This window comes from Onychostoma macrolepis, chromosome 22 (genome assembly GCF_012432095.1).
Source record: "Onychostoma macrolepis isolate SWU-2019 chromosome 22, ASM1243209v1, whole genome shotgun sequence".
NCBI lineage: Eukaryota > Metazoa > Chordata > Actinopteri > Cypriniformes > Cyprinidae > Onychostoma > Onychostoma macrolepis.
In genome coordinates, this window is record NC_081176.1 from 8,555,340 (window position 1) to 8,576,979 (window position 21,640).

Consider the following 21,640-nt stretch of genomic DNA (forward strand, 5'->3'; position numbering starts at 1 on the left):
CATCTTGAGTGGCATTTGCTTCATTTTTTTTTCTCATAATGTCCAATCAGCAAGTGTCCTTTCTCAATCAAACTCAAGCCATTTGCGGCGCACAACATTACAAGAAAAAACTGGAAGTGAAATTGAGGATGGCTAATGTGATTATGCAGATTATCCATGCTTAATTAAATCACAGTACTCTTCAAGGAAGACGTCAACGTTTATCCAACTTTTGACCTCGTGCTGAAGAAAGTCCAATGCCTTCTATAAAAACATTGGCGACCATTTTAGGGAGAGCTATGTCTGTTTTCTGCCATAATCCATTACTAATTCATAACTGGATTAACTCCACAGCGAGAGGCCTAGGAAGTTTTCGGTCTGAGCAAACAGCAAAACTAGTGCTTGTTTGAGGAAAGGTCTTGTAGGTTGGCACAGGGATAATATGGGCGACTGCTTCCGTGACACGCTTGCTTAGCTTTGGCTGAACTGAAGCAGAGAACACAGCACTTCACTTTGCACCGGTACCATCAGGTCATCCTAACCCAGGCCAGAACTCTCAAATAAACCCCCTACCTTACCCTGATTACCCCCTCCACCTCAAGAGCTTTATTTCCCATCATAGCGCAAATGAAGGATTACATAAGGAAATTATTGCAAGCTTCTGCCAAAAGGAAAGCTGTTAGAAATATTAAGGCTAGAGGTTTACTCCAGGGAAAGGCAATATTGTATTTTTCTACCTCTGGCTCACTCGTATTTTTCGTGTTTAGTGTGGAAGCATTCCAGTTTTTTCCCCCAGAGCAGCAAGACAAAGAAAGCAAGAACAGTAAGTCCATATTTTGGTTATGTGCAAGATGACATGCAGATAAGTCTGTTTATGAGGCCTAGCATAAAATACAAGACAGAAGCTTGTGTCCTTTCACGCTCAAGTCTACTGCAAACAGTCCCCGAATGCCAGAACAGGGTTACGGTTAGGGCAGGAGTGTCCAATTTCCAGTGTCCAAAAGTTTCTAGTGGTCCTGAAGACCTTAATTAGCTGGTTCAGATTAGTTAAATTTGGAATTAAGCTAGGCAGGTGGCCTTCCAGGAGGACTCCCTTAGTTTAGGGTAACATAGGGTCAACCCTATAGCATACCAACAAGGATACCATTCCCCTATTCCAGATGTAATGTACATAGCTTCAATCTTGTGTGCTTTTGGCCTTTTGTCTCGCCTTGGTGAAAAAGAAGTTTTCAGATTTTGCATTTGATTAAATCTATTACGTTTCAGCTCTGCAGACATGAACGTATTTCTCAAGGGCAGGTCTTGGGGGTTGTTTCAATTTATTGTTCCTGTGACTCAGTTTGAAAGGAGATTTGTTTGGTTTCACAAAGGTAACCAAGCGCATTTTTCCCCTTGTCTTAGCCTGCTGAGGACAAATGTATGGTTTGTCTTACCAACCAAGTATATGAAGTGTCCTCCTGCTTGTCGTTTTAAGCTACAGTGGAGTGAGAAAGAAGAAATTTCATACTGCAAAGCTATTAGGAACCATTTGACCCTCTATCATTTTTGTAATTGGTCTGGGGTTTTTGTAGCACCTTAGCAATCGTCCTTAGGTCTTTTCTTTCATATTGTCTGTTTAAATGCATCCAGTTTTTCTGTATTAGGATGATCCTGATTGGTCCGATTGATGATGTAGAGCTCTGGCCTGGTCACACTATGTCTCTAACATCACCCGCTGTTCCTCACTCCAGTCCCCACCTCATTGTCTCACCTGCTTGGGTGTCTTCCCCCACCCCAGTCCCGTTTTCTCCACCAACTTTTGGGATTTGGCTTCTAACTGTCTGTCTTGGCCCCCGTTGGTCTTTCTGACCTTATCTTTCTGTCTCCTGATTGGTGCACAGGTATGATGAACCACCCTCCTATACCCATCTCTGAGCTAGCCGAGCACACGGAGCTACTGAAGGCCAACGACAACCTGAAGCTCTCCCAGGAGTATGAGGTATTGCATATTATACCATTTTTTGTTGCGAATAGGATTGTTACCCATTTCAAAAGACGTTGCACTTACATAAAGTGGGTTTTCTTGCTAAACAAATGCCGGTGAATTTTTTTTTTTTTTAGCATTTGCATGGCAGTTACTCACATGAGAGCTGGGCTCGTAAATGTAGCGGCTGCTGATTAGCCTTCGCTATTGCTGAATCAGCCTTCATTTGCATAGAGCAAATGTCGTCGTCCATCTTAAATCACAGCGTGCTACAGCAGCACCGCCATCAACACCCCCGGGGCTTAATGCCATCTTAAATGGCTCCCAGCATGAGCCAGACCTGATATCTCAGCAGGAACATGGGCACGCTCGAGTTGAGTCAACCCACTATCATTTTTGGGACATTGGTTTAGCATATAGATTAGCTTTAGCTGCATATGCTAACCAAATGACAAACGTCATTCATAAGCAGCTAAGCCTGAGTAGTAGATTGTAGAATAGGTCGTTTCTGATCTTGTCCACCTGCAAAAAGGGAGTAAACAATGATGTGATCTGGTAAAGTCACCTTCTACCAGATATTAGTTGATTGTTTCATAGTTACATAAATTGATTTTTAAAAAATGATCTGCTCTGGCTTTGTAAATAAGTCATTCTGCTGAGGAAAGTGTTTGGGGACTGCGGCTCTAGAAGAAAAAATTGGAATGAATGTATTTCTGGTGCGTTGGCCTGTTAAAAGTAGCTGCTAAATCACTAGCTGCATTTCCATTACCCTTCAAATTGCACAAAATTGAAATTGAAAATTGAAAATACGCCTAAACTAATCAATTTCGCAAAAACTTTTGCCAATATATCGGCTCTCTGCGCTGCTTCTGTAAAGATTAGGGATGTGCATCTCCATAACTGAGGCTGATGCGATACGCATCTTGATGCATAGCCAACGATACGATACATTGAAGATACATATGAAGCAGCTAGCGATGCGATACGATTCACCCCTGTTACGATGCAGTGTGATCCGATTTCGATTTGAAAAAAATATGATTGCTTTTATTTCTTTGGTTCAGACAGACAGCAAATCATAAATAAACTTATATGTCTTCTGACTTCTAATGCCTCGAGGCCTGTTTCATAAAACAAGTTTACCGAAATAGACCAGGCTTATTTCAGTTAGTCTGACTCCCTGACAAATGATTTGGTTCCATAAAGCAAATTTAACAAAGATCAACCTCAGTCACTGTGGCTACTTATGCTGGAAAACTAACCTGGTCCAGGGCAGGCAAACTGTCAGGCTAAGCTGAGCTTCTTTAACACTGACCAATAGGAATGCAATGATTTTACTATTGACTCTCTCATACACTCTCATAGTCATGCATTCTTTCTCTCTGGTTTTATGACAGCTGTACCTTTTATAGTTGGAACAGATAGCATTAGAACATTACAATCTAACATTGCTCTTTAAAGCATTAAAATCACTAAACTAAAAGTTAAAATCACTAAATTAAAACTACATTTTAACTGCTATAAGAAACACACATTAACTCATCTGAGTTTAGAAATTAGGACTGCATCAGCTTATTTTATTTACCCATTACAATAGTGCCTTTACAGTTACTACTGCTATGCTATCATTAAAATATACCTATATGTAGGTTTAAAATTCTATAAATGGCACATGTAATGTCCAACAACAAATATTTTAGCAAAATGCATATTTGACTCAGAATTATTGTCACACTCTGTCTGTTTAGAGCACGTGTGCAGCAGTGCTTGTTCACTCGCATAAGCCTCGCCCACTCCTGACAGCAAAATGGATATATTTACATAACATTTACAGATGAAAATATAGTTGTGACATGTCAGTTATGCACTGAGGAAAACACAATGTCTCAAATGCATTAAACAGCACAAATATATTCGCTGTTTGCCATGGTGGATCGATTAGATCCATGATCAACAATAAGGGCTGATTAAGAATAAGCGTGTACAAATTAGTGAGATTGAGTGAATTTACATTGTCGTTTATGGAACCGCTTTAGCCCCGATTGATTTATGTTATTTCAAGCCAGGTTTTGGACTTTAATCCCCGCTTTTCCTCAGGTCTCCGTAGTGTTGTTGTAATTCGTCATATTCACACACAGCGGTGATGAGAAATCAATCTACATATAAAATATTGGTCACAGATTATCGGTCACTTTATAAACAATAAAAGTGTAGCGCATCCACTAGTCATTATATATAAATCGTTTTTTAACTGATGCAAATGTGTTAGAAACGATGCATCGCGATACAAATGCCAATTTGTAGCCGATGCACACTTTTCAAACTGATGCATCGCATCGTTAACTTTTTTTTTGCCGATGCACCGAGCGAATCTGGGAATCTTCCCATCTCTAGTAAAGATGCATGCATACGCCTCCTTCAATTAAATATAATGGCTAGTGCAGTGGCTGCGATATACATAACCCTACCAAAATCCTTCGCCATGACTTATTGCGAAAGGAAAAAAATTATGTTTTAGTCACATAACATTGGCTAATGGATAGGCTTTCAATTTGCAATACTTTTTTATCGATATTTATGAACTATTTCTAAAGTTTTGCGCAAATCTGCAATGGAAACGCAGCTAGTGAGTGATGTCTATGAAAAACTGGGCTAGAGAAGAGAAAAAAAAATGTTAGAGATAGAAGCTGATTTGAAGCAGGAAAAGATGCTTGGTGCAAAGGGTTTTGGTCAGATATGAGGATGTGGGTTGGGAGTTATGCAAAAACATGCTGTGGATTACCAAACTCCAGATTATGTCATCATGCCTCTGTCCATACGTGATCACAGCACAGTGTGGCATTTGGCTTGGAGGAGAACCAAACCAATCTAAGCTGTGTGCGTTGAAACCCACGGGCGGTTTGCAGGGTAGATGATAAGAGAGACCGGTTCGAGAGCACGGACAACCTGTGGAGGATCCGTGCTCTGTTATTTGTGCCTGTAATCATCACAGGGTAAACAGCTACATCAAATCCCTCATTGTGGGTTATTTAGTCCCAGTTTCAGCATGCAGAGACGGTCGCCTAAATGAAAACATCCCTCAAGCTAGAAGAGCTGGGACTGAGCCATTGCCCGAGAACAGGCTCGGAATCATAATGGAATACTAAATTACCCCGACAGGGGAATAGAATATTTATTCAGAAATTCTCATATTGGGAACATGGCGGCATTTATCTTGCTGGCGTCAGATAATTCACCCCCTCACAGGAAGGAACAGACTCTTTTATCAGCGTTTCCTTTGCTATTATTCACTGTCCACGACAAAGCTACCTGGCCGAGTGCTGGTGAATATTTAAACGATAGCAGACGGCTTTTAATTACACTTTAATGTGAAGCTGTGATTGCGGCAGGAGGACTTTTATCTTGTTGCGAATTTTTATCCGGGCCGCTTTGTGAAGGATCCTCATTTCACTATTTTAAGTTAGTTTTAGTCCTCTCAGGACCCGTGGCCTCACTCAACCCTGCTTTTCTGAGTGTTGAACTCTCTTCTATTTCTCCACCTTCTTCTGATGTTCTAGCGGATGCAAACTCACTCACTTCTCGCATTAGTATTCGTGCCAGCAATGCTGAGGGATTGGGAAAAGCCCTGAGGGTTGTTTCACTCCGTTTTCTCTTTCCACAGTCCATCGATCCGGGTCAGCAGTTCACCTGGGAGCATTCCAACCTGGAGGTCAACAAACCCAAGAACCGCTACGCCAACGTCATCGCCTACGACCACTCCCGCGTAATCCTGGCACCCATCGAAGGTCGGGCAGAACTGCGCACACACTGATTCTTTCAAAGAAAAGCACTGCATCTGAAGGTTCCAGAATGACTGAACTTTGTTGTCGCCCACAGATGTGTCTGGCTGTTTATTTGAGAAATTTATTTCAGTGCAAGGTCCTAAAATCCTTCCAAAGAACCTGATAGATCTAGGATGTGCATTTGGGAGATCACCATCCATTTTTATGTCTTTATTATGTGTTTTTATAGTGTTTATCCGTATAAATCAATTGGTTTTCTTCCCTTCCCACGCAATTTTATCGTCTGCTCGCGCACGTACAGGAAACAAGAGTCCGATAATTCACAAGCAGCTGAAATTGAACTTGAATGGTATAGTGCACCGCCGTATCCCAGAGTGCCTTTGGTTGAGGTATAGAAGCTGTCAAGCTTTTGGAAGGAACAGTGGAAAATCGGCAGAGATTCTGCTGTAATGTTGGTAAAACGCCCATCTTTTTTTCCATCCAAAGCCGACTGTCAATTCTCAATGCTGCTTACATTTATGCCCCCCCCCCCCCAGGTTCCCTTCCTCGTCGTCGAGTCACCTTGATTTTTGCCACAGTTCACCACGACCCAATTTAGATGAGCAATAACGCGGCGTAACAGAATCATCACAAAGACAGCGCCCATAAATGCATAAATTAATCAAGTTCGAAATTTCCATTTTACAGTGCAGTGATTTCGCCATTAGACACAGCGGTGGAACAATTCGTGCAGGCAGCCGTGCTCTGTTCACTTAGCTATGACTAAAGCGAAACACTCCCGCGATCGCTTTGTGAGACGGGGAAGAGGCTTTTAATGGCATTCTTTTTTCCCCCGATTGCTAATTTTGCCTTTTTCTCCAACGTAGCGGGGGCTAGAAAATGAGCACGGCCAAGTGTTTCATTGTTCGTTGTTACAGCATGAAAACAACAATTTAGCACCACGGGCCTGTGTTTGTGATTGAAGCTTTTGTGTTGGATAAACTGTACAATTAAATATGCCTCTCATAGGTTATTTGCCAGAGGTCTGAAGTGAGCGCGGACCCCGAGTGTAATTACAAGTGACTTGTTTCAAAGAATTAATGGTGCTTGCTCCTACTGGGGATTTGAACAAACCCCTAACCTTAAGTGTTGAACTTTGTTGCATAATTTGTCCCTCGCTGTTTGTGCTACGTACACACGAATGACAGTTTGTCGAGAGAGGTATTTAGATGTGTGGTGGATGATGAAATTATATTAGATTTACTCTAGACTTATTTTGAAGGAGAATAACATGTAAAGCCGTATTTTTCAGCATCATTACCCAGCCTTCAGTGTCACATGATCCTTTAGAAATCATTCTAATATGCTGATTTATAATCAATGTTGGAAACAGTTCTGCTGCTTAATATTTTTTGGAACCCTTGATACTTTTTTCTTTAAGAAATAAAAAGTTAAAAAGAACAGCATTTATTCAAAATTAAAATTTACTGAGTAATAGTGTATGTAACAATTTATGAGTCAGTACATTTTTTTCAAGAAATTAATACTAATAAGGATATGCTAAATGGATAAAAAGTGATAGTAAAGACTTCTATTTTCAATAAATGCTGTTCTTTTTTTACTTTTTATTCATCAAAGAATGAAAGAAAAAAGTATCACTGGTTCCAAAAAAATATTAAGCCATAACAGTAACAGTGTCAACACTGGTAATAAGTCAGCATATTATAATGATTTCTGAACGATCATGTGACACTGAAGACTGGAGTGATGGCTGATGAAAATTCAGCATTGCATCACAGAAATAAATTTTATATATATATATATATATATATATATATATATACAATATATGTAAAGGACTTTAAATTATTTTTAAAAATCATGTAAATCGTCTTTAAAATAATTAATATATATTAAGTGTAATTCATCAATACATTTCTTTTTCACTTCCTGTAACTGCCTTGTTTAATCACCTCTATTATTATGATAATTGAGAATTACATGTTGTTACTTAGACCAAAACTAAATACCTTTAAGGTCTAGATCCAGACCCAGAGCTAACCCTAAAGACCCCAATTTCGAAGAAGATTCCAATTTCGAAGGCCAAGGCCATATTTATGTGGTTTTGAGAGGTCTCAAGACCTAGACCGCGAGATCGTTACCTCTAGCAGTGGCACACAAGGGCTTTACTTCTGTTCCTGCCGCCTTACGGATCCTGAGCTTAGGCGGGAGAATGTTTGGCTGCTTTATGGGAGATTTACTGCGGGCCGCCCAGAGCGATGGCAGAAAGAGAGCGAGACGGGGTCCGGCGTGGGTTCTGCTCGCTGATTTACTCCTAGTCCAGCCTAATTCCATCGTATAGCATCTGGTCCTAAATCAGCTGCAGTGGATGCTGTTGGCCGGCCCTCAGAGAGCTAGACAGGGCTGAAAAAGCTGGAAGGAAGTGAGAAAAAGCTGCGAAGGGGCTCGATGGCTTTTCTTTCATGGGGATTATTTTCTGTGATGGATATCTGTCACAAGCTCTGCAATAGCCTCTTACCAGACTGTGACTGTATATCATGTTATTGGAGCTGCAAGTTTTTCACAAGTTAAGAGACTCACACAGCAACATCGTCAGCCATTTTGGAACTGTCTAGAAACAGGGGTATTAAACCACACTTTTGAAGTCGACAAGTAACCTTAGTCACGTTTTCTTGCACCAAAAAGAACTGAAATGTATTTTTACAAGAATTTTGCATGTGCCTTGAGGACTGTTTTACACAATGCATGTCGATTTATAAATGTGAATGGTGTCAGTCAAAATCCTGCTTTTCATGATACGTCCCTTGAAAAATTAACATCTCTGTCACTCCGGCTCTAACTCTCACAGTTACCAACCTTACTTTGTTTCAAGGTATCACAGGCAGCGACTACATCAATGCTAACTACATCGATGGCTACAGGAAGCAGAATGCATACATAGCCACGCAGGGACCGCTGCCGGAGACCTTCGGAGACTTCTGGAGGATGGTGTGGGAGCAACGAGCTGCCACCGTGGTCATGATGACCAGACTGGAAGAGAAGTCAAGGGTGAGGCTAAACAAAAAGAGTGTAGCTCTTATTAGCTCTGTTTAAAAACTAATAAGCTGTCTTGCTCCCTCGCAAGGTAGCAAACTATCCGAAATGGAGCCTTATAATGGATTAATCTGGAGTTCTATACATAGGTGTCGCGCATATTGAATTACATATTGAATTAGCATGTTGCTAAGCTAACAACGTGATCCTCTCAAGCATAAAAAATGTGCAGTACAAATAAATATTTGGTAAAGTTGTCCAGTTTTAACTAGGTAACTATTGAATGAAATGGTTTGCAGTGCATTCTGGGATTGTCTTCTCCACAGAAAAACCTATTCAGAATTTCAGTTTTGCTAAAAGGAGGTATCTTTCATTTTGAAACAACCTTAACATCTGGAGCGTGCCGGTGATGTCTTAAAATACTGTCTAGCTAGGCAGCTCACTAGGTTGTGGAAGGGAGCTAATAGTCCCTAAGAAGATAATAGGCCGTCTCTTTTAGCCTTGTTAAAAAGACTGAGCTTCATACTGAACAAATTGACATTATTCCAGTTGAAATGCCATTGCCGGTTGAGTGGATGAGCAAAAAGGATGGAGAAAAATGGAGGGAAATAAGGAAAGGGGCTCTCCGATAACAACCGGGAATCATCTCTCGGCTCTATCGGGGGGCAGTTCGGCCCATTTACCACAAAAAAAGGAGAGCGAGACAGAAAGAGGAAGTCAAGAATCCCTCATCTTGAAAACTCCCTCAGCCGTGACGTCTGGAAGTTCATCGAAGACGATTCCGTCACACCCTAGACTGTCAGGCTCAGCAAACTCCTTCAATATCTCAGGACACCCCCTCTCACTCTCTCTCACCATCTTAGCGGGCGCCACATGGCGTATTAGAGCTCTGTCAGATGCGATCAGAGTGAGAGAGTCAATCTGCAGCATAAGCGCAAAGAACGCATTAAACCTGCACATTTTTGAAGCAGCGAGCTGTCACATCGCATCAGGGCACGGGGGGCGGCCTGACTGCTCGCCATGCTCCGTATTGAGTGCATCTTTACAGCGGGCCAGGGGTCTGTCAATGTGCCAGGTGTTGGAGGAGGGAAGAAAAACATTATGCCTGGGTAATTGATGTGACGTGGGTAGACGGGAAGGGTTTGAGATTCCAGGTGTGAACCCCCAGGACTGAGTCGTTATTTGTGAATCAGTTCGGAGACTGTTAGAGGAGTCTAACTTCTCATGTCAAGAAGTAATTTAGTGTCTTTGAAAAAGGCTCCCAGATGATTATTTGATTCAATCTTGGTGAGATTTAGTTCAATGGCACCGTAATTCCTCAGCACACTGAAATTCGGGAGGTATTTGCATAGAGAGATCGGAGTCAACGACCTCCAAAAAAGACAGCTAAACCCACATGAAAGACATAAGGTTTGTTAACGTTCCCTCACCCTCTGCAGATAAAGTGTGACCAGTACTGGCCGAGTAGAGGGACGGAGACCTACGGTATGATCCAAGTGACGCTCCTGGACACCATCGAACTTGCCACTTTCTGCGTACGCACCTTCTCTCTACACAAGGTAAGATTTTTGTTTCCTTGCATGCAAACTTGGTTCTCACGATAAAGTTTTAAATATGGATATTTTTTTTATACAAATGCATCAATTCACTTCAGAAGGCCTTTATTAACCCCCTGAGCCGTGTGGAGTATTTTTTATGATCGATAGATTAACTTTTTTTGGGCTTCAAAATATCGGCCAATTATGAAATTTGGATAAGCCAAATTCATATACACCTAGGATTGTTCGAGGGTGAGGAAATCATGGGGTCATTTTCATTTTTGGGTGAACTGAAGGTCTTCAGGATTGTTAGAAACTACCAGGAAAATTCTACAAGACCTTGGCTCTTCAGGAGCAGGATTGAACACCTCAGTCCACAATGAGTGTTTCTGATATAAAATGTACTCCCTTTCCTAGGAACACTTTGCTTTAGATGTTTTCAAGAGTTGACCATTGTGCATGGGCCTCTTATTTCCCTGTGGACCCTAGAGCAGACACATTACACAGTTTCGCTTTCAGGCTCCTACAGACATACGCAAACTGGGATGATAGCAAAAGGGAGCGTTTTTCCGAAACCCTCCCAGTGTTCTCATCTCGACAGCGTACACCAACACACGCGCATGTTTTTATAATCTCCTCGTTCCACATCCATCATCTTTTAATGCTGCGCCTGCCAAAGAGAGGCACTTAGCTAAGTGGCCAGAGCAAAATGACTCCATGCAAAATTGGCATCCCAGACGGCGCAGCGGTCAAGTAAACATGAAGTGGTTGGGAGCGAGGGAGAGATATAGAGAGGGGTCAGCCAGTTGCACGGTCAGACCGTAATGTGAATTAAAATGGATTGAGCTTTTACTGTAGTGAAGGGCGCCCGTAAGACACGAACAGAAGCATTGATTAAAGAGAGACTGTCGTACGGAGCATGAAGAGCGTGCTTATGGTTACGGGATGAAGCTTTCGTTTAAACCCCCAGGAAAGAGAAATGAGATCTCTTCAATATCTCAATTGATTCTCCTAGACAGCACAGAGAGTAATTGGATCTTCTCAGATTTGTCCCAGTAATCCACTAGTTTCAGAAGAGATCTCCTGAGCTATGAATGAGCAATTAAATTGTCTAGCATTTTGATGGTCTTCGTATTAATTTTTTTTTTTTTTTTTTTTAACTGGAGGGACATCTTCGAATACAAATGGGGTGTGTTTTTGTTGCACCACAGTTGTTGTGTTGCATTGCTAGGCTTGAATAATCAGAGTTTGCTTACAACCCTTACACACATACTTGCTGGAACAGTGAAGTGTATTTATGTGTGCGCATATCCTGCAGTCGCACACACACAGTCAACCCAGAGTCATGAATTCTTAAAAACAATCCTGCACAAGCCCATCCACTGCAGAGAAACAGCCTGCAGAAGACAGCCAGAGAGAAAAAAAAGTATCTGGCAAAACTGGGCCAGTTTGCTCTTAATTACATCGTTTATTTATTCATTTATTCAAAGGGAGCCTCTGTTGGAACAGCAGCGACATTGAAATGCAAAACCTCCCTTTAAAGACGTCCAGGATGAGAAATAAAGGCTAGCAGCTAGAACTAGCAGGACACTGATGTCTCTCCCTCTTCTTAACGAAATCTCCTCTGCGGCAGACATGTTCCTGGCTGCCTTGTTTTGTTGAAATACACTGTAGAAGACATTTCGGTGACACAAGGCGATTCCCGAACATAGCATGTTTATGACACTGACATGTAAGGTCCTTGAACTACTAGACAACTCCATGATCTCATGCTTACATGATTAAGTCATGTATTGCTAGAACAAGGGCTAGATTTATCACCGGTAAGATTTATTACTGTGCATTCATGCAACTTAGCGTCAGCTCTTGTTTCAGAATGGTTCCAGTGAAAAGCGAGAGGTTCGACAGTTCCAGTTCACCGCCTGGCCGGACCATGGCGTTCCTGAGTACCCCACTCCTTTCCTGGCCTTCCTCAGGAGGGTGAAGACCTGCAATCCACTGGACGCCGGCCCCATCATCGCCCACTGCAGGTCTGAACCCAGTTCCTACTTGTCAAGGCTCTCGAAGCCTAGAAACAGTTAGGAAGTCTCGTCATTCAAAGCTGCAGTCAAGTTTGGCATGGTTCCCTAAAGCTGGCCTTTGGTTCTTAGTAAAGAAGCCCAGGCAAGCACAATGTAACAGCTGACAGGACATGAAAATTCGTTTTTAACGAATCAAAAAACAAAACTGTCCTGCAACATTCATCTCTGACTTGTGTGTTTTCAGTGCTGGTGTGGGCCGCACAGGCTGCTTCATCGTGATTGACGCCATGCTGGAGCGCATCAAGCACGAGAAGACGGTGGACATCTACGGTCACGTGACCCTCATGCGCTCCCAGAGGAACTACATGGTGCAGACGGAAGACCAGTACAGCTTCATCCACGATGCCCTCCTGGAGGCTGTCGCATGCGGGAATACAGAGGTGGCGGCACGAAGCCTCTTCTCCTACATCCAGAAGCTGGCGCAGGTGGAGACCGGAGAGCACGTTAGTGGCATGGAGCTGGAGTTTAAGGTAACCACAAGACATAAGAAAAGTAGGAACATGTTTATTATGTGCAACTAGTCATCTCTAATTGCATCTCGTCAGATACTCTGGGAAATGTTGTTCTGGAGGGCACAAGATAATCGAAAGTGCCAGATAGAACCTCTAGTAACAATCGACACCTCTTGGCGGTATGTTTTGTTACTGTAGACACAGATGTGAAACTCTAGTTGTGACAGAGACGACCGAAAGTTGATGACAGTCAGAGAGGGATTGTGGGAAGGGTAATTAACACCCGATGAAGATGGATGTTGAGGAGAAGCAATGTGCTTGCTAATGAGCAGAGAGGGATTGTGGGTTCCATTTGGCGAGTGAAACACTCCTGCAGGTTTCTGGCCTCCAAGACCTTGAAAATATTTACTCCTTTCCAGTTTTTTTTGCTCTTTAGCCTGGAACAAAGTGATCCTCACCAACTCAGGGAGAAGCTTTGGAAGCATTAGCGAGGTGGCAAACCAATTAGTTTAACGATGGGACCCAGTAGCATTTCTATTTTTAAAAATTGTCGTAGTAAAGCTCTTTTATTGAGTAGCATTGTAAAATGTGCTATTTTAGAAATCAAGTTTTGCCCGAGATTGTCTTACTATAGGGAGATGAGAGGGTCTATATTACTTACTATTGGAGAAAGCGTAACGGCTAATTTAGATCACATGTGCTGTGATAACCAATCCCATTACTTCCTTGACGTTGCTGAATTTCAGTTAGAGTTATGCGACACTCAATCGTCGTTTACGGATACCATAGGAATGAATGTGAAGTGTCCGTAAGCTGAAGCCCACCTGTCGCAGAAAGTCAGTGACTTCACTTATAAAACAACATTATTTTCGTGGTAAACTCTAAAAATAGTTTAATCCAAAAGTATTGTTTTGTGTAAAACATGTTGAAGATTAGCAGATAGGCTGTCAATTCATTAAATAAGACGTTTCCTCTAAAAAGCTGTTTATTCAGAAGCCTCTCCTCCATTGACATCCATTCAAAAAAATGGCCTCTGGTCTCCTTTCCATTAGCATTATCCATTACACTTTTTTGGCAAAAGGTTGCATGCTTGCCTTCTAGTGGCTTTGGTTGTGCATCTGGTCTAGCTAAAGCACAGCTAACAATGTCCAATTCATGACTGAATGAGTTCCTTTAAAGAGATCATCCTAGATAGCAAAATGTCTAAATTGGTTTGCAAATTGGTCTGAAATGGTTCCTTGTGAGCAAAAATATGAAGTAGCATCAATGTAGCAAGAAAATAAAGCAAAGCATCAATTCTAGCCAGAAAATCAAATTGCGACGTGCTAAGCTTTCAAGCTAATCAGCTAGAGGTATGATAAGATGGCAGACTAATCAGTTAGTGGTGTGCTAGGTTTGTAAATCAGATCATGCAAAACTAGTCAGCTAACTAGTTAGCTAAAGAGCTCACTGAAAAAAAAAAAACGGTAAACGTAAAAAAACAGAAAAGGTTTTCTTGACCATTTAGAGCTTCTGTTATATAATCAGAAATTATAAACTAACACATGATTTATGACTTTTATTTGTCATATTTACATGGTTAGCATGGGGGATAGAATTTTTCCCAACACAATGAGAGTGCTAGTGCTAATAAGGTGCCTACAGGGCTAACCATGTCACAAACCTCTTCTAAACTCTACCCCAGCCCGCTAAACCAGCCAAAGTGTGTGTGTGCGCGTGCTTATTATTTCAACAGCTCGGTTCATAGCTGGCGCTTCCCACCGGAATGCCTCATGCCCTTCCAGGTCCCTCTTTGAAAGCTACTCAAAGACTCAAAGGAAAGACAAACAGCCAGTGGCTGCTTCTGAAAGAAAGAGAAAAAAAGACTAGGCCTGGAGCGGGAACTGAATGGATTTATAACCGGGTGAAGGCATTACCTGGCGGAACAGAAGAGAGAAAGTGCGGCACAGTTTCTAGATGTGCCAGGCTCGTCCAGTTAAAAAGAGACAATGCTTCCAGACAACTGACCTAGAAAACGGAGAAGAATTACGGGTACTGTGGCTCGGTTGATGTTAATTGATGGTTACAAGCTCTAATTTGGATCATGACACAAAAGTACGAGGTGTATGTGTGCGTACAAAATGGTGCCGTCCAGTCAGAGTATGAATACAAAGTGGCTTCCTAAAAGTGACAGTGACCCATTTCGCCAATTGCCGCCAAAGTTTCACGACTTTCCAATTGTTTCAGAGCAGGGTTTCATGCCACCTGATGGACGAAAAATGGGGGTTTTGGTAATTATAACAGCAACAAGCATTGACAGGTTTCCTGCAAGCGCACGTAAACTGGGTCACCCAGTCTCGCCCATTTATAAATGGTCTGAGACTGAGAAAAAATAGAGGCATTACACCAAAAATAAAGGGTCAGAACGGTTAAACGACTGTCTGAGATTCCCATGCAGCAAGTAATGTCCTTCAAGCCTAAATATCCAAAGTAAACTCTATTTAAAGGATTAGTTCATTTCCAGAATAAAAATGTCCTGATTATTTACTCACCCCCATGTCATCCAAGATATTCATGGCTTTCTTTCTTCAGTCGAAAAGAAATTAAGGAATTAAGGTTTTGAGGAAAACATTCCTGGATTTTTCTCCATATAGGTCACGCACGGTTAGTTCTTCGTTTTTGTACTTCGGTTCAAAAAGTTAGGGTAAACTTCATCTCACTAGGTGTGTTTCCATTACAGATTTGCGCAAAACTTTTGCAATATTTTATAAATGTCGATAAAAAACTATTGCCAAGTGATGGCATTTCCATTAACCAATGTTATGCGACTGAAACATCATTTTTTCCTCTCGCGATAAGTCATGCCGACGGATGTTGGTAGGTTTACATATATCGCAGCCACCGCACTACCATTATTTTTAAGTGAAGGAGACGAAATGCGTGTATCTTTAGAAAAGCAGTGCAGAGGGCTGCTTCTGGGATGCTTACGTACCACGGCGCTGCTGGTATAAACACAAGCATTGACTAGAGTGGCCGTGTCGGAGCCGTAATGTGCTGCAGATAAATAAGGGGTCATCCAACCAAGCATTAATGGCAAGGAAAGCCCCTTATACTTGAGAGCAGCCACGTTGAGGTGTTTCTTGGAGGTTATAGTACATTAAAGAATGATCATGTGATTTTTACAAAAAAAACTGTTTCCATTGCAGTTTTCAAATTGCCTGAAAAACCGCCTCATGTGAGCGTAAAAACTTTTTTGCAATATACGGGAGTTTATGTGAAACTGACGCTTTTCCATTAGTCGTATTTTCAATTCGCAATTTTATTTTGCGAAATTTGAAGGGTAATGGAAAACACAGCTATTTTCTCCTCTAATTTCAAAATCATCCAACATTGTTTTACCTTTTTGTTTTTAAGGGTGTTTGACTTTCTTTACATCTTCACTTTGTAAAGACTCGGTCAGTACTTCCGCCTACTTCACACGTGCATGATTACGTAATGCATGAGGTCGAGCTAGTTCAAGACGAGCATTTGTGGTTAAAAAGTATATAAATGTTTATTTTTTTAAAGAAAATGACAGATCATTTCACTAGATAAGACTGGGCCCGGCTGGGATCATGTAGAGCCCTTTGAAGCTGCAGTGAACCTGCAGTTTGGACCTTCAACCCGTTGGCCGCCATTGAAATCCACTATAGGGCCTTTTGCACCGCAGGAACCTTTTCATAGTACCTGAACTAATTGTGGAACTACCCATTTTTTGGCGTGTTTGCACCGCAGGAACTAGGAACGGTTTTAGTTCTAGGAACTCCGTTTGGAGGAACTAAATTAGCTCCTACTTCAGAGTAGGGTCTAAAACAGTTCTATACAGTTCAGGACTATCAGTGAAGTAAGTGTATGCTGATTGGCTGATTTTTTTTGTTTGTTTTGTTTTTGTTTGTTTTTTTTATTAGTCCTTTAGGATTGTACTTGTCAGACTGTACGAACATGATGATCATGTCACACTATGGGATCTCTGTTGTCATTAATGTCAGACTGTACGACAGTCAAGACGAGTTAAAAACGGGTGCGCGCAAGAACTTGTCCGGAGTTTTACATTATCAACCCATACACGTCCAGTGACTGCGAAATGCATTGCATGCGGAACCGAAATGTTGGCTATCATGAAAAGCATATGAACGGCGGCAATACCGGCGTATTTAAGAAAAATAGTGTATGCAGCTCTACACACACACACAATGAAAACAGCGGCACAACCAGTGTTTATATAGAAAAGGCAACATATCAGATGAATTCTGTGAGCGGAGGACGGGAGCGCCGGAGCTACTGCTGGCTAGAACTACGCAGTGCAAAAGCCCCTTATGTGGAGAAAAATCCTGAAATGTTTTCCTCAAAAATGTATTTACAACTGAAGAAAGAAAGAAAATCATGACCATCTTGGATGACATAGGGGTGAATAAATTATGAGGAAATTTTTATTCTGCAATTAAACCAATCCTTTAAGCTGTAAATGTTTGGAGTTTTAGAGGTTGACTTGGATTTATCGATCATCTTTCTCTTTCCACAGCGTTTGGCGAACTCCAAAGCCCACACGTCCAGATTCATAAGTGCCAATCTGCCATGCAACAAATTTAAAAACCGACTGGTCAACATCATGCCCTATGAGACCACTCGAGTGTGCCTGCAGCCCATCAGAGGGCTGGAGGGGTCCGACTATATCAACGCCAGCTTCATTGACGGATACAGGTACTGCAACAGTGAGAAAGCAACCCGAAGTTGTTAATTTTGCCAATTTAAATACCTTAATTCACAGGGACTCATTTTCTCTTTGCTGTAGACAACAGAGGGCTTATATAGCCACACAAGGCCCATTAGCGGAGACCACTGAAGACTTCTGGAGGATGTTGTGGGAGAACAACTCCACCATTGTGGTGATGCTGACCAAACTGAGGGAGATGGGACGAGTGAGTGTCCCTCTTCTTTAAATCCAATGGCTTTCAGCTTCCAGATCATGTCATTTAATCATGTTTTCGTGTGTTTTCACAGGAAAAGTGTCACCAGTACTGGCCGGCAGAGCGCTCTGCTAGATATCAGTACTTTGTGGTGGATCCCATGGCGGAGTACAACATGCCGCAGTACATCCTCAGAGAGTTCAAAGTGACGGATGCTCGGGTGAGTCCTGAAATGCAACAAAATTGTATTGGGTACTGAATGATTACTATGTTCATATACCATTTGTAAGGCTTTTACATGGTACCTCAAGGTACTTCATGGTTTTCTTACGAAAATGGTACTACCGTGTTATTTCAGACATTTATTGGAAATACAATGGGCTACCATAAAGTATCTCCAAGGTATTTCCAAGATTATTGTGGTATTAACATGGGATGTATCCAAAAACACAGTATCCCCATGGTACCATGTATGAAATCATCTAAATACTGTAGTACTTTATTGTGGTATTAAACATTACCATTTTACCTACCCTGGTAATCCAAGGCATCTCAAAGAAATACCATGTTTTCTTCAAAGAATATCATGTTTTCTTGGCATCATTAGGGAAAAAATGCCATGGTATTTTCCTGTATACCATAGTATTGAGTGATTACCACATTTATATGCCATGGTACTTATTGCAAAGAATGTCATGGTATTATCAATTACACCAAAATTATAAATTATGCCATAAAAACAAGGCAATACCATGCCTTCGGATACACATTATTGCAGATTACATCAATTACAAAGTGTGTTGGGTAAAAATTACGCAATTCAATTTTGTTCTGTATCTATTCTGAGCCAAAATCTTATTATCGTGTTTCCCATGAGTCTCAGCAGTAGGTCTACTCTAGAAATGCCTGAATATCCCATCAAGTGAGCGACCGCTAGCAGAACCGCTCACTTAACGACTCGAGCTTCAGTCACTTCACTCAGTCGAGTGGCCTTTCCAGCAAACCGCTAAAGCGAAACACTCTGACTGCCGGCGTACAAACGCGAGCGGACGGGCCCAAGACAAAATGAGCATCCCGAGCGTCACTCACTCCAGCCGAGCACTTTAATTGTGATTGAATCATCCAGGCTGGCTCTCCAGTAATCAGACTGCAGCGAGAATCAAAGAGAGCTTTAATCAGAGCCGACCAGAGGAGGCGGGGCCTGGACCGAGACATGATGGGATGCCGCCGCGCTCGCTTTGGCAGCGAACAAGTCACGTATTTAATCACACGATTGGACACACATCGCTCGGCCTGTAGTGTGTGCGCCGAGTTCAGTCCCATCTCTTTTACGCCTCGTTTTCTTTCACCCTTCTTATGTTGCGGCAAAAACAAACTGCTGTTTGCAGTTAATCAAATGCAGACCAATAAAGACTCGGCACATCAAGCGCTGTCGAGAGGATATATAGACAATATTTATTATATATGTTGGTATTTATGTATTTGTTTTGAAATTACTCAATTAGAAGAAGCATAACTTTGACTAAAGCTATTGTTGCAAAGTTACATAGTTGGTCTGTGTTTTAATGAACACAAGAAAGAATACTTATTTTTAACAAATATTATAATAATTACATATATAATTAAATATTATTAATAATATTATATAATATTTTTAGTATTAATAATATAGTATTAGTATTAATTAGTATTATGAATAATAATATTAATTAATAAAATTATATTTCATTCATTTATTCTAAAAAGGCATTGTTTACCTGCTTTCATTAACTTGTATATAAAAAGTGTAAAGTGTGCAATTTCAATTCAATTTTGGAAATCACATACTGTATTTTATATAATTAAAATGTAATAAACAATTAATATTATTGCAGAGTAAAGTTGCATAGTTAAAAATAATTGGTTTATGTTTTAATGAGCACATGGAATAATATTTGTTATGAATTAAAATAATAATAATTATTATTATTAATAATACAATATTGTTGTTACTATAATATTTTATATAAAATATTGTTATAATGATATTTTATTCAATATCATGGTAATAATACTGGTAATGAGGCATTGTTTACCTGCTTATATTTATTAATTTATATATAAAGTGTTTGTTTGTTTGTGTGTATATGCTGTGTGTATGTATGTGTATGTATATATGTATAATATATGTATAATATATGTATAATTATATATTAAATATTATAAATTAATATTAATTATTATATATAAAATTTGTATTTAAAATTATGTTAATATTTAAAATTATTAAACATAAAACAAATATAAAAATATACATGAATTGATAAACCCATTAATAATTACGTTTTTATTTTATATTAATCGAACTGTGTGTTTTGATCTCTTAACACAAGCAAACTAAAAAGAATCACCAGCATTAGGAAATAGAAATGTAGAGTTTTTTTTTTTTTTTTTGTCTGCTGTGTAACGGCTGTGATCCGGAAAGCCCGGCGTTAGACTGTGATTAAGTGTGTTTGACCCGTCGGACTCTGACTGTAGGGATGAGTGAATATTTCTGGCCTCTTTGGCTTTAATTGTGCCTGGTTCTGCCTGAGCTTCCCTTCGATCGCTTGTTTCTCTGTCCTGGCCGTCGCTCTCGTCTTCATCCGTCAAGGTTTCTCCAGCCCATCGATTAGCAGCAGAATCACTCCGGCCTGTTAAATCCCGTATCGGCACGGCTGTCAGCCTCCGTCCAGATGAAGCCATCCATCCGCTGCTGTTGTGTGCAGTAAAGGATTGTGGGAGTGAAAGTGTTTGTGTTTGTCTCTCAGGACGGCCAATCCAGGACCGTACGGCAGTTCCAGTTCACCGATTGGCCGGAGCAGGGCGTTCCCAAATCAGGAGAGGGCTTCATCGACTTCATTGGACAGGTGCATAAAACCAAGGAGCAGTTTGGACAGGACGGGCCCATTTCTGTCCACTGCAGGTGAGGAAACATCCCATCGCCCTTTCAGTTCAGCTTTGAGACCATAAACGCATAGATAAATACACGTATACTGTAAGTAGCAAGACATTCATGCTGCTTGTCTTCTTACAACATATTTTTTTTTTAGAATATGTACGATAGGTTTTAATTTAATTATTATTTTTATAATAAAATTATTTAAAATAATATTAAAAACATGGATAAGTTGCATAGTTTTTTTGTGTAAGTCACAGTTTGATATTGCATTCGGAAATAATATGAAGTACTGGTAAATAAATAAATAAATTTTAATATTTTTGAAAAAATCATGTTTTTTTATTTAAACAGAACCGGAATGAAAAATTCAAGTAAATAAAAATATAATAATAATAATAATAATAATAATAATAATAATAACAATGATAATTAAAGTAGCATTCGTTATAAACAACATTTATTATAAAGGCTGAGCCAATTTGTTTTTGTTTGTTTTTTTGTTTTTTTAAGCAAAACTGGAACTAGCAGTGTGTGGGAGACGCATTATACAAATAACATTGGGTTCATGTATCTCAGTCATTCAGCACTAATGCAAATTATATTAAAGGATATCATCATTCACGAGATGCTGATTTTTGGGTTCACACACGTGTTTTGAGTGTTTATGGAGCGACAGGAGGCTCTCGCCATCCATTTCAAGTCTTTATTTTGCTTTTCTTTCTCTCCGTCTCTCGGCCTTCAGCTTCTGCTCCATGTGGCACCGCGTCTCCATCAGAGAGACCTTTTTATGCTGTTTTTGGTCTTTTTTTTTTTTAGCTTGACTGCATTGCATCATCTTGTTTTCCTGTAAAAATATCTAAATATTTTAAAACCAAGATACATTTATTTGATAAGCAAAAATGACGCAAGTATTGTTTCCCACACAAATGTATCTAAATGAAGTGAGTTGTTTTTCTTAAAACAAGAA

At 40.5% G+C, this 21,640-nt stretch overlaps 1 protein-coding gene across 24 annotated transcripts in view; it reads left to right on the top strand.

Moving 5' to 3' along the window:
* The window catches only part of ptprsa (protein tyrosine phosphatase receptor type Sa), a 216,584-nt gene that overhangs the window by 186,987 nt on the left and 7,957 nt on the right, over positions 1–21,640 (top strand). For all 24 annotated transcript variants that reach the window (XM_058760412.1, XM_058760423.1, XM_058760417.1 and 21 more), the window contains 10 exons: positions 1,860–1,957; positions 5,604–5,727; positions 8,597–8,772; positions 10,197–10,316; positions 12,171–12,325; positions 12,561–12,846; positions 17,369–17,547; positions 17,639–17,765; positions 17,848–17,973; positions 20,543–20,697. In XM_058760412.1, the coding sequence (XP_058616395.1) occupies positions 1,860–1,957; positions 5,604–5,727; positions 8,597–8,772; positions 10,197–10,316; positions 12,171–12,325; positions 12,561–12,846; positions 17,369–17,547; positions 17,639–17,765; positions 17,848–17,973; positions 20,543–20,697 (1,546 nt within the window). The remainder of the gene's footprint in view (positions 1–1,859; positions 1,958–5,603; positions 5,728–8,596; positions 8,773–10,196; positions 10,317–12,170; positions 12,326–12,560; positions 12,847–17,368; positions 17,548–17,638; positions 17,766–17,847; positions 17,974–20,542; positions 20,698–21,640) is intronic.